Here is a 14382-nt window from a genome sequence, read left to right as displayed (position 1 = left end):
TCATTTTCCAGCTTGGCAACACTCAATGCAATCAGTTTCGATTCCATATTAGGTGAGACGATATATGAGCTGATAACCGAGACTGAGTGAACCAATTAGAAGTCCAGAAACGCAATATCCGAAGTCGAGAACTTAATATTTATGCTGACTTAAAACAAATTCAATAGTCTGTCACAGACTTTACAGCCAGGAGAGGTCAACACACAGGCAAAACAGGCAAACCAACTAACTTAACTTTCAAGCAGTCCGCAAACAAGAACAATTTAATTTGACACGGGAAAAATCGGGCAAAAATTTGCTCCCCAAACAGTCAGTCACGCTAACACAACTTCCAACTAGCGATGGCCGAAAAAGCCTAAAAAAATTGGGCATTAGCGGTCAACTACAAAGCTAACCCACAGGTTAACAAGGGTCAACAAATTTTGAAACAGCAAATACAGCTGCCCAAAAATTCTGCAACGCGTAGTCTACAAGATATCCAAACCGTAAACCGTCCCTCAAGACCAGCAACCTTTGCGTTCAAAAGGATCACGATGAGCAGAATGTCTCATCACAAGTCAACTTTTGCTGTAAACGTTGATTACTAAGGAATCAAACATCGTTTTTTGAGATGCGCTTTCAATAAACTTTAAAGAGAAAATGCCGGACGGGTCGTTTTGGGTGGACCAACCCGACGTCGATTTCAATGAGATTAACGATAAGAGCGCAAACAAAAGATACAAAGGTATTACACAAGGACAATAAGAGTTGAGCAAAAGCATGTATTTACTCTTTCGGTAGATATCTTCTATTGCTTCTTCCCGCGAAAACCAACGGCGTTTCTACCATTTGTCGACAAAAACCGAAAATTCCGGTTGGAAATTCAAATGGTACAGTCATCGTTCCTCTTTTCCCGTTCCAACCGAAATGACCGGAAATATCCTGTACCATTTGTGAACTCCCACTCGACCCGGTTCACTTTCGCCTTTTTTCCCGCCTTTCGACGCTGCAGATGCAGCCGCTTGATTTGTTATTGTTTTCTTCCAGCCGTGAGAGACTCGGGCCTGGCGAAACGCCACACCGGGAAAATCCTGTACCATTTCGAGCGTTCCATTCCAACCGGAGTTTCCGAGCAAATGGTAAACCTCGATCTCGTTGCTATGTGACGTCAACTGGCACCGAGCGAACAATGGAAAATGAAGTGTCTCCCTCCCTCCTGATAATCCTTACAACGATTCTTTTGTAATATTTGAACGCTGTTGATTTATAGTGAAATATGTTGAGAAATCACTCCTATTTCTATTTCATTCTGTTCCCCTTCCAATTTTTGTTCACATTGTGGTTTATTTCCGCCAGCATCAGCCAAGTTTTGCTGTAAATATTTACAGCTGTCACTAAGGGTTTGGGGAACCCCCCTAAATTCAATGGGGTATAACAGCCTGCAGGTGTTACCGCAAATACTATGGCCGACTTCTTTGTCGACGTGTCTCAAACTTCGGTATGTTGAAGTTTGTCTTGAGACCTTTATTTGAGGTATGGAATTTTTAAATTGTTCCTTCTGTAAAGTGAAAGCACTGTTTGTCGGAGAGTTCACTAAATCCCGAACGATTTCTGACATTCAAACCTCTTTTAAGACATATAAACATCTCAAACACTCGATATTCCGTACTGTGATGCTCCGTATCACAGGCTGTCCCAAAGACCTTGAAAAGCTAAATGATATCCCTCGCAAATGTCTGCCATTTACGGTCACAAGAATTCAAAGCGATAATAACAATCTTCATATAGCCAATTTGTTTCAGTTTCTAAAGGTGATACTCTGTCTTTGACTAAACTACTCCTCTGTTTGGAATTGGAAAATACCTTAATCCTGCAATAAAAAGAGGTCTGCATAGGACATACGGTACGTGACGAACTCTTCCTTCAATTGCATGGTTGTAGTGGGTGTCAGGTTACAGTCTGTTGCTCCAAGCTTAATGTCGTTGAAAAACGGTTGAGAATCCAGTGGAGCGGAGGGTTTTCTCTCCAAGGCCTTATGTTCCAATATAGCGAAAACAAGTGAACTTTCCACAGCGTATCAGCTGTGGCTTATTTTGAACGAGGCAGACAAGTGAAGACACAGGGTTTGCGAGGTGGTACTGAGTAGTAGAAGCAGAAAGGTTCTCGAACGAATCTCAATTTGTAATCTTTAACAATTGTTCATCGAAATTTACGGTGATTAGTAGTTGCAGAAATATCCACCACTTTCACCGACACTGAGGTGGATAATTGTTTTAGTATATACCATACAAGTTGAATAATCAGCCGAGTTCATTGATATATTTGCTCCCCAGTAACCGAAGCGAAACGGGATGCCATTTTGTTTTTCTCCGTTTTCTCAAAGGTGAAATAGACTTGGTTTGAAGCGAAACAGAGAGGAATTTTGTTTTTCTCCGTTTGTGAATAGACTTGGTTTGAACCAAAGCTTGGTGTCGACGTCTTATTTATTCATATATTGATTTCATGTTTAGAGAATTGAAAGTTTTGGCTCTGCTTGATTGCCACTAGCGAAGATGGCCTTGCACCCATACCGAGACGAGCAGTTAAATTATTTCAAGTTTGTGTCCCTTGTGCTTGATGGATTCCCTGAAACTTTACGTCATGCCTTTAAAACAATGTGGGACAACACGATTGCACATCGCTCTGGTTTCCAGCTCTGGGATGACTCCTCTGCTGTGAGGAATCTGTTTGTTTCTACAGAGGGAGGTACGACCAGCGTTCCAACACACCAGTCCTACATGGAATGGGATTGTACCGCTTTGTTCCAGGCTACCATCTTTGCAAAGTCCTTTGCCATACGCCACAGAACACTCAGTTATTTGTACCTGAAACCTCGAGCTGTTCCCAAGGGAAGTTTCCATGCTTCTGTGTTAAGCCCAGAAGGAGATGATGCTGAAACGTTTGCATTAGCAATTGATCAACTTCGTCGTTTGCGAAATGTGCTTTGTCATTCAACCAGTCCTGAGATGCACAAACCAACCTTCGACCTTTACATTCAACATGCGAAAGATGCATTTAGCGCTCTTGGAGTTTCAACAGCCAGAATTGATGCCATTGGAAGTTTGAACGAGTCGGATTTCCCGACAAGTAGAGTCCATGAACTGGAACAGCAAATTAGGCAAGAAAATCAATCTTATATTAAATGGCTAGAGGGCGTAAGTGTAGATATCGGAGACATTAAAGAGAGTCTAGAGAGTCAAAAAGCAAAGATTGATGAGGATGTGATTCCAGCTTTAAGGAAATTAATTCTGAAATCGGAAGTAGATAATACCAGCAAAGATGACGAAGAACAGCCGATAATATTACAAGAGGATACCGAATCAAAGCCGAAAACGTCAGGTATAATATGATTCAATACGATGCTCCTTTTTCATAAAGAATGATTAAGGGTGAATATGAGTTTTCAATTACCTCCCCTTGTAGAATCTTGATTGAAAAAGTTTTAATAGTCATTACAGATTTACCTTGCATGATTTAAAGATAGTTAACATGCACTTAAATGCCATGCCATTTTTCTCTCGTCTTTGAATTTTGAAAGCCAGCTTTGATGCTTAACGGTGCCTAAGATATTTTTGCAACTACAGAATACAGGGCTACACAATGCCAGCACATGCAAATTAGTTAGAAGCTTTTGTAGAACGAGACACACGACAATGGGAGCTTTTGTTATTCAATGATATGGAAATAAGTGGCCCTGTATTCTGTAGTTAAACCGGCAAGGATAATTATCGGTTGTCAGCTTTTCTGATGATATTGAGGAAGCCATTTTGTTAGGAGGTGGGCAAGGTGGTCCTTCGTGTACCCGCACCCATCATCCTAACACTCAACCCCACCCCCTTTCCCCAAGAAAAAAAAAACTGATATTTCTTCTTGGGTTCGGTATGGGTTACACGTCAGCTAGATTGTTTTTACTCAAGCGTACCGTTTTAGTTCACGTCTTATTTAGGACGCGGAAGTATTAAGAACAACAGAAACCCCTGTTGTAAAGAAAAACACGAACCCTCATTTTAAACTCTTTATACGATTAATTCGCGTCTTTTCTGAACGTAGCTGATGGGAAAACAACAGAAAAATATCACAACGAGGCGGACACCCATACGTGCACATCTGTTAACGAAAATCCAAGTTTATCGATGGAATACCCTTCAGCTCTCGCGGCACACCAGCTTGATCTACATACCACAAGAAAACTGTATGGAGAAGACAATGGAAGAACGGCTGATAGTTACCATCGACTCGGGATCACTCAACGCGAGTTACGCGACTTGCCCTCTGCTATAGACTCGCACCAGCGCGCATTGAATATTACCAAGAAATTGTTTGGAGAAGAACACCCAAAAACAGCTGATAATTACCATCAACTCGGGATTACTCAACGGGATTTTGGTGATTACAATTCAGCTCTCGACTCACACCAGCGTGATCTACGTGCCTCAAAAAAACTGTATGGAGAAGACAATGGAAGAACGGCTTATAGTTACCATCAACTCGGGATCACTCAACGCAAGTTACGCGACTTGCCCTCTGCTATAGACTCGCACCAGCGCGCATTGAATATTACCAAGAAATTGTTTGGAGAAGAACACCCAAGAACAGCTGATAATTACCATCAACTCGGGATTACTCAACGGGATTTTGGTGATTACAATTCAGCTCTCGACTCACACCAGCGTGATCTACGTGCCTCAAAAAAACTGTATGGAGAAGACAATGGAAGAACGGCTTATAGTTACCATCAACTCGGGATCACTCAACGCAAGTTACGCGACTTGCCCTCTGCTATAGACTCGCACCAGCGCGCATTGAATATTACCAAGAAATTGTTTGGAGAAGAACACCCAAGAACAGCGGATAATTACCATCAACTCGGGATTACTCAACGCGATTTACGCGACTTGCCCTCTGCTATAGACTCCCACCAGCGCGCATTGAATATTACCAAGAAATTGTTTGGAGAAGAACACCCAAGAACAGCTGATAATTACCATCAACTCGGGATTACTCAACGGGATTTACGCGACTTGCCCTCTGCTATAGACTCCCACCAGCGCGCATTGAATATTACCAAGAAATTGTTTGGAGAAGAACACCCAAGAACAGCTGATAATTACCATCAACTCGGGATTACTCAACGCGATTTACGCGACTTGCCCTCTGCTATAGACTCCCACCAGCGCGCATTGAATATTACCAAGAAATTGTTTGGAGAAGAACACCCAAGAACAGCTGATAATTACCATCAACTCGGGATTACTCAACGCGATTTACGCGACTTGCCCTCTGCTATAGACTGCCACCAGCGCGCATTGAATATTACCAGGAAATTGTTTGGAGAAGAACACCCAAGAACAGCTGATAATTACCATCAACTCGCGATTACTCAACGGGATTTTGGTGATTACAATGCAGCTCTCGACTCACACCAGCGTGATCTACATGCCTCAAAAAAACTGTATGGAGAAGACAATGGAAGAACGGCTTATAGTTACCATCAACTCGGGATCACTCAACGCGAGTTACGCGACTTGCCCTCTGCTCTAGACTCGCACCAGCGCGCATTGCATATTACCAGAAATTTGTTTGGAGAGGAACACCCAAGAACAGTTGAGAACTATCATCAACTCGGAATCACTCAACGCGAAGATACACGAGCGGGAACGGTTTGACATTAAGGTTTTAATTTGGTTGCCCCTCCAATTTTACTTGCACTACAAAGAATCTTATGCACCAGTCAATTGAAACCCCCAACCCCCAGGTCCTGGAGAAGGGTGGGGGATTTGACATAAACCCTGGTCAAAAAGCATCAAGACCCCCACCCCCTGAGGCAGAAATTTAGATCAAATTCCCGTATACTTTGGGGTAAGAAATTTAAAACAATCCAACATTTGCTATGGAAAGAAATTTCAAATATTCTACTTTGGGTTTGTGAAGTTTGCATTTTAGTTACTGGTACAATGCTAATTTAAGGAAGCTCGAAAGGGTTTCAGCTGAGCGCGCGCGCGTAAGCCGCACACGCAATTCTAAGAGCTGCTCGCGTCACCAGAAATAGACAAATACCGCTAATTTCGCTCACCTTTCTTCTAATTCCTATACATATGGAATATAAATAGACATCACCTATTCACGAAAACTACGAAAATTGTATGCACATAGTTTAATGGTCACTTAAATCCGTTTGTGTTGGCCTGTGGCTTCACTCGCGCGTGCAATCGAATTTTTTGCATGTTAGCTTACAGTGCGACGCGCCTTACCGTGGCCACCCAACAAACTTTCACCGTTTGACAACTATGTGTAAGTACGTCAACTGAAACAATCCATCCAACTGTGTTCAACTTACAACCGTGCGAACTTTGCAACGAGGGGTGACTATCAATCAAATTCTCACACCCTGATTGACGTATAAGTTTCAAAAAACTTTGTTAGGTGGCCACGGTAAGGCGCGTCGCACTATAAGTTAATCTAAACGTCTGTCTTTCAAATTTAAAAAAATTATGTAGGTGAAAAAAAAAATAGACAGTTCAAAAAAACTTATTTTTCTGAAAAACTGACCTACAGATTTTGTTGAAGTTTAAATATTGTAGAAATTATTTCTAACATTCTCTGGTAACGCTGTATGGGAAGATTTCACCGTCCCGTTTTTAAAAGAAACCACAATATATCTTGATTTTAAGGGACAAAGGAGTGCCTTATATCGTTGCCATGGTAACGTTATTTTGGAGGAAAATGTGACGTGAGGAATTTATAATGGGTAGTTAATACCCTTGCCAAATTTACCCTAACTGTGTCTAAGGACAGAATATGTTCATTTGTTTGAAAAAAGGAGAAACTATTTCGAGCCTCCTTAACACACATTTTTTGTTCAACTATTAAATAAGGGCAAAGCATCCATATATCATTATTGCTCAAGACCATCTGATTACTAAACTGTCAGCAACGTTTAAAGTGAAGTTCGCATTACGCTGCATATCACACATACTAAATTTGCCTGGTTGAAGTCAAGTTTAAAGGAACCCAAGAATTCAGATTGCATATCATTTGCAGTGGATGGTGAAGTTATAGAATGATATGCGTGGATTAAAGCAACTCTTACCTCCGGGAAGGGAGGGGGGTATTCCGACAATTTAGGGTAGCTGTGTCAATCAATCAAGGTTTTCAAACCCTGACCCTATTCAAGGGTAGAAAATCGAGATTCGATACCCTCTTTAAGGCCCACACAAGCTAGAAAGGTCCCTTTAAGATCGCTTTGTTAAACTTGAAATTGCAGTACAGTTTTGATAAACCGTATCTTCTTCGTTTTGCGCTTTGTGGTGGATACTGCCATTTAGTGACTCTATCTAAGGAATATTCAAGGATCACAATACCAAAAATACCTAAAAGGATACCCCTGAGCACCTCAAGAACCCTACCCTATCGGGCGGCACATACCTATGTCGCGTATATAAGAGAGTAATCCCCCCCCCCCCCCTTCCGAGGGGCTCTTAAGCCTGGTTTTCACTGGCGACGCAAGCACAAGCATACGCAGCTTATGCTGGTGAAAACGAACGTCGAAATATTAAAGCATTAAATAACAACCACGGCATCTGCCATTTCGTTTAAATGCTCAGACGCGGAGAATCTGGAACGAGTGCTTTAATTGGCCAGACGTAGCAAATTTCCTTGTGCTTATGCTGCGTTTCATTTTCAAACGACGCAAGCGAACGCGAGCATAAGTTCAAGCACAAGGAAAAGGAAAAAGTTTGATCCTTATGCTTGCGTCAACCCCGTTTTCACGGTGAAATAAGCGCTCTTGTGCTTGCACTTGCGTCGTCCGTGAAAAACCAGGCGTTTCCTTTTTCACGCTTTCTGCCATCTTTATAAACTCGAATGCCAGTGCTACTCTTGACTCGCGTGGGGACGGGACCCAAAATTTTAGAAGTTCAAAAATTGTGATTTGATATTAACTTACATATTAGACCACGCAATGTTTATTATATTAGCACATTCGTACCTGGGGTTCATCGAAATTTAATTTTGACTCTTTCTAAATCACTATCGTTAAGTTCGCGCCTTGCAATCAACAAATTAATGCCTCATCCGTTCCATGAATGAGCCAAAAAAGAAGAGTTTTGTTTCCTTGTGTCAAGTAGGTGGGCAAAATGTTATAAATGCAATTCAAAAACCAGGTAGGTAACAATGAGAGCCGTGATGGCGCAATGACATCTGATGCGAGGGGGTCCGAGTTCAAACAGCGGTTGAGGCTGGTCTGGTAAAAGAGTCTTTTCTTGTTGCTTTCCGCCGGATAGGGAATTTTACAGTGCGTCCACTGAAACCTGAGCCACAGATAATGAAACCCAATCAGAGGGCAGTACTGAAACAAAAGATTGAAACATTTTCAGATCCAACGAATCAAATGTCCGGTACAAAACAATGAAATCGCAACTTGCTCGTTGACCAATGATCCTTACACTGGCGCAACTATGGGGTCGGTTAAATGTCAAATTCAAACCGTTATTACTTTCACATGCTTGCGAGTTTAAGAAGAATTATAAGCTGCACTCAATTACTATAGGGTCGTTGTTTGAGTTAGAAAATAAAATCAAAACAAAATCTGTGTAAGAGTGTCAATCGGAAATATATATCGGCAAAGTGCTTATTACTGGTCTGGACAATCTGCGAGCCATGCGAGTCTCGTTTTTAAGACTAAGCACCCAATTCAAGTAGCGCTGATAAACAGTATTTAAGTCCAAGCACTGATTTAGAAAACTTATGGAAACTGTATAAACGAGTGTACCTCGTAAATTTATATCGGCAAAGTGCTTCCAGTCATCCAGTGTTTGCGGAGTTGACTCGTTTTAAAAAAAGCCCTTCAAATGGTTTTTCGAAAATGGTCCGTTTCGTGTGAAACTGCTGAAAGACCATTTGAAGAGGTTTTTGTAAGACGCGACATTATTCAAACCCTGTAATGGGAGAGCGAGGACAATGTGCGAGCCATGGCTGCGAGTCATGCGAGCCAATATGGCGAGCCAAGCGAGTCAACATGCGAGTCACACAGTTATTGAAAGCCAACCATTTTAAAATGAGCCAACAACCCCTTGGTAATTAAATGTAGTTGGGTTCGACAAAGAAGAACGCAAGCCTAAACATGTATTGGTTTTCTTGTGGTAGCCAGAACAAATCGAGCAGTTTTTTCTCTGTGATTTGCCTGAATTTGTACTAACGGTTTCAACTTGACATTTGCAGTAACCGACCGCATAGTCGCGTAAGCATCACCGTAGCAAGAACAATATCTCACTCGTTCGCTTCGCTCACTCGTGAGATATTGTTCTTGCCACTCGAACATAAAATTCATATCTTCTCGCCACCGTGTAATATCCTCTATATATACCTAGACTTTCGCTCAACAAAACGAGCACTGTGATTGGTTGATTCTTTGTCACGTGGCCCTAATCAAATTCAAATGTATCCCGTCTCCGGTTTTTCTCTCGTCTTCGAATTTTGAAAGCCATCTCCGATGCTCAAGTACGGAGCCTACTAATTCAAAGATATTTTTGCCCCCGTTTGTGACTATGCAGGAAATGTAGATCTTAACAAATGTTATTGAAATCCAAAAAGAAAATTGGGGGTAATCACGCATTTTCCAAATTGAAGCTTAATTATCTCTCAAGAATGCATGGTTACCCCCATTTTTTTTGGGTACCAAGAGTACTTACTAAGATCTACTTTCTCCGGATAAATTTAAACTGCGCAAAAATATCCATGTATTAGCAAGCATCACTAATAGGAAACTCGAGTATCTCGAGATGCGCAGAACGTATGCGCAATAACAATAGTGGGCACCGTCCTTAATTTAAACAATTACTCGGTTGCGCGGTCACCTCGCAACCGGGAAAATTCGTCGCAAAACAGAAAAGGAAAGAATACCATACAGTCGTACAGGAAAACAAAGCACCCAAAGGATCATTTTTGCAAAGAAGAAACTAAGAAAGACAAGATTACAATACAATTTCCTTTCCATTCAATGTAACCCTTTATCAGTTTGCAAGCATTCGATTCTCCTGACTATCTTTTGCAAAGCTTTGCAGTTTCTGTTTAGAGACTGGATGTAGGAAATCATTGGGTTTGGCGTTGCCGAACCGACGTGCCGTATTTCATCAATTTCTCTCCTCTCAAACTCTCTGAGAAAAAAATGTACTTCTCCATGCTAGAACAATAGAAAAATGTGGGAAACTGAGTGAACGATAAATAAGAACAAAAGAACGAGCAAATACATTTCTTGGACCCCAAGTTCTTGGACTACCCCAATAGACCATCGTTTGACTGATTATTGCACTCGATTTATTAAGATTAAAGTAGTCCACTTGAGGTAGCCCGTCACTAGTCAATTTTAGTGATCCCTGGACTTGCTTCATCAGGGTAGTCCATGGGCTACGAGTCAGTGAGGTGTACCTACCCCAAAAGAAACTACACTTGCTGTCAACTGTTGCCATTTGGCAAGTGTCATGTCCCTACAAAGAATAATTACTTTTCAATTGTCGAAAGCCTAGAATTCTTTGTTGTCGGCTTTGCTGGTGATGTCGAGGAAGCCCTTTTTTTAGGAGGTGGGCAAGGTGGTCCTACGTGTACCCGCATCCATCTCCCTAACACTCACTCCCTAACAGTGTACCTTCGTAGTTCAGCCATTTTTGAGCACTCGTGAACAGCTCACGTCTTATCCTATATCTTTTATTTTATTAGTTTAGTGCAAATTTGCTCCTGCAAATGCATCTTCAAAAGTTTTACTAAACATATATCAAATTCCGGTTTGCCGGCCGTGTAAACGGCCTGACGCAAACGTAACCATAAGCGAAAGGGTCTTTTTTTTTCTTTTCCTTGTGCTTGTGCTTATATATGCTTGCGTTCGCTTGCGTTGTATGAAAACGGGACGTAACTGAAGCACAACGCAAGCTGCGATGTTCGTCCAATGAAATAGACCCGTTGCAGATTCCACTTACGGCGCGGCGTTGTAAGAGAACATGGAATTAGTGAATCTTTTTCTCTGCGTCTTGTACTTGTCTTGCGTTATGGTTCGTTTTCACTGAACATGAATCTTACGGCTTCCGCTTGTGCTTGTGCCTGCGTCGGTAGTAAAAACCAGGCTTAAATCTACATCCTTCTCAGAAATTTCAGTTGCCTGACTGGGAAACTATGGACACAAAATTACCAGCCCCAATGTCGACCTCTGCGGGGTGGGGCCGGCATTTGAGTGTGCGAATAAGACAGATATTTTTTTTACCGCAATTGCTTGTAGTCTCGCAATCTGATTGGCTAATTTGCCGTTGTCGATTAGAGTCTAGGCAACGACATTCTCTTGTCGTAATAGCCAATCAGAAACGCTCATTTTGGGAAATAAAACAATCAGATTGTTATGGACAACGCTTGCTCTTTCTTTGTATCACGATCTTGGTCACGCTCTGAAATTTCTTTGACGCTGGTAAAAAACAAGTTGCACGCGGTTCAGCGTTGACAACGATATTCGTCATCACAGTGGTCAAAATTTGTTGTTTACTCACGAGATGCAACCGATTTGGTTAAATTACTATGGTACAGAACTGGGTACGACTTGTACAGTGCATGATGGGCATTCCAGCCTGTAATGTAGCGAGTCATTCTAGGCGCTATATTTTTCATACACTGTGTATCTTCTTTTATTGAAAAAAGTGTGTTTATGAGCTCCTAGTGTGTTTTGATCCATCAAGGAGGAGCCCCGGTGCAGTGGCTAGGGCGCTAGATTTGCATGACAATGCCCCATTTTCAAAAGTCCTCTCTGACCACGAACCATCGTTGGTCCCTTGCTTGTTACCGTGACACACATACGATTTTGAAATACTGCCGTGTATAAACGCAGGCTTTTTACTTTTAAATTTTTGATATGACTAGTCCCTGAAATATTGTCTTTGTTCCTCTCACGCTCAGCTCAATTGTCCGTTTTACTTGTTCCTTGAAGTTTGTGGCAAACCCACAGAAAATCTTTCTCGTTCTTTTGAAATGTTTGTTCTTTTGATACAACTGTCAAACAAGGAACAAAGAAGAGCCCGGAAAATACGGTAAATTCCGGCAGGTATTTATTTCTCGCCACATTTTCATGCATTTCCGGTTTATAGAAAACATTAGCTGTTCCTGTTTCCGTGTCAAACAACTGCGATACTGAACTTGACAAGAAGCCCTTTCGCCATTAATATTTAACAATTATTCCTCGAGCCCGAATGGGCTCTGAGTCAATACTGAGCCCACGAGGCCGAAGACCGAATGGGCTATTGACTCAGAGGCCATGAGGGCGAGAGGAATAATCCAACTAGTTGGTCAAAAATATATCGAGACAAAACATCTTTCGCTAGTTAAAGCTAAACTTTAATTGTTGTTTTGGTTTTCAAAGCCGGCGCTTTTCGCTACTAGTGGGCTATAACAAATAGCCCACTAGTAGCTCAAGCAATCAGAACGCAGCATTGATAATTGACCACTAGTTGGATTTTACTAAATAGATTTAGCCGAGCCTAAAAGCGGAGCTCCCGAGTTATTTATCTCATTTGCGTTCGGTTGTAAGGCACGGTTCCTCAAAGACCTGCGAAACCAATTAACTTTTCTGGAGCTGATTATTTATTGCTATGTGGCTTAGAATATCTCATTTTATCAACGCGAAAAAGACGGCCACCAAGTAGTTCGTGGCATTCAGAAAACATGTACTCAAAATCATGGCTCGTACGTATCTTCATCATGTTATTTTCCAACTGCCGTTCTAACATTGCTTGAGATTGTTTGACTGATATTTTTCCCATCCTGTAGTAGAGGTTTTCCTGTGACAAATCATTTCGAACAGTCCATAAAAAGCAATTATGTTTGCTCAGTACATACGAACCACAAACGGCCCTTCACTGAGGCGGCCATTTTTACGTGAAACTGGCCACATTGGCATACATGGAGGGGTGGACGGAAGTACGCTAATGACGTCATAGCTAAAACCAAAATTTATCGCATCGATACTATGGTGCTCCGCGTGTGGAGCTCCGCTATTAGTGACGGGTCACATTTCGATGTTTTTGATCACGCTCTTGCATGCTTGAGTGAGTTGTGAACCTGTGCCCAAGTCCTCCCTTCTTTGGGGTCGCAAGGCATCACGTTCTTGTCTCGTGATTTCCAATCAATCACAATTACTGAAGTATAACAAAAACAGTTTAGGGCTAAACACTTTCCTTCCGAGAAATCTGCTGTAAAGTTCCTGAATGCTGTTTTTTCTCTGTGTTTCACTATTTTGATCAAATGCGAGAATTGTATATACTGTGTACATAATTGCACCCATTGGAAACGCGGACTTTCTGTGTGGTTCACTATAAAAAAAACGCAATAAAATATTACTAAAATTCATTTTAAGAATTATCAACTTGTAATCAACTTGTAAAGTTGATTACAAGTTGATAATTATGATAGATAAATCCTTGAGGTTTTAATCTTCACAATGATTTTCCAGTAATAAAGTTGTTCTATATAGTAAAATATTTGAGAAATCACTCCTATTTCTTTTTCAGTGCGTTCTCTTTACAATTTTTGTTCAGGGTGGGTTCGTTTCCGTGAGCATCAGCCACTTTAGAGCTGTCACTTAGGGACACCAAGAAGGACAAAGCTTTGTAAAAGCCTTCAGGGGTTACGCCAACTTCTATGGCCGACTTGTTTTTCGATGTTTATCAAACTTCGGTATGTTGAAGTTTGCCTTGTTCGTAGTTCATCGTTTTCTTCACGCTAATCGCAGATTTGGGAAATGACCTTCATTTGAGGTATGGGATTTTTAAATTCTTCCTCTTGTAATTGAAAGCATAGCTTGTCGGAGAGTTCACTGTTAAACCGGAACGGTTTCTGCCATCGACTGAAACCTCTTCGAAAAATGTAAATGCAATATTTAGTGTAAGCCAATATTCCGCTCTGCAAATAGCAGAGGCTGTCCCAAAGGTCTTGAAAAGCTAACTTTTGGTAGCCCAGAAAATGTCTGCCATATACGGTCACTAGAATTCAAAGCGGTAACCACAACTTCATCAAGGACAATTTGATTTAGGCGTCTTTGGGAAGATGATACTCGACGGTTTTGTCAGTTGCGTTTGGAATTGGAAAATACCGTAATTAGCAAGAAAAGAGATCCGCATACATGTATTGCAGATGCGAAAAACAGCAAGTGACGAATTCTTGCATTCAGTTGCATGGTCGTGTATGGGTCGTGTATGGGTGTCGCCTGGTTACAGTCCGTGGCTTAATGTTGAGTTTGCTCCAAGCTTCATGTCGTTGAAAGGGTTTAGTCCAATGGAGGGGAGGGTTTTCTCTCCATGTTCCAGTATAGTCAAGGAAGTGAAATTTCTACAGCGT

The 14382-nt window shown here is 41.5% G+C and overlaps 1 protein-coding gene across 1 annotated transcript; it reads left to right on the top strand.

Moving 5' to 3' along the window:
* Nucleotides 1-809: 809 nt before the first annotated feature.
* LOC138026733 (nephrocystin-3-like) lies at nucleotides 810-6893 on the top strand. Its single transcript, XM_068874185.1, has 3 exons — nucleotides 810-1512; nucleotides 1782-3357; nucleotides 4069-6893. The coding sequence occupies exons 2-3, from the start codon at nucleotides 2532-2534 to the stop codon at nucleotides 5682-5684; spliced, it is 2442 nt and encodes an 813-aa protein (XP_068730286.1). The 5' UTR covers nucleotides 810-1512; nucleotides 1782-2531; the 3' UTR covers nucleotides 5685-6893.
* Nucleotides 6894-14382: the final 7489 nt, after the last annotated feature.

The sequence above is a fragment of the Montipora capricornis genome, chromosome 12 (genome assembly GCF_036669925.1).
Source record: "Montipora capricornis isolate CH-2021 chromosome 12, ASM3666992v2, whole genome shotgun sequence".
NCBI lineage: Eukaryota > Metazoa > Cnidaria > Anthozoa > Scleractinia > Acroporidae > Montipora > Montipora capricornis.
Note: the sequence above shows the minus strand (reverse complement) of the source record. Positions and strands in the feature narration are given on the sequence as shown.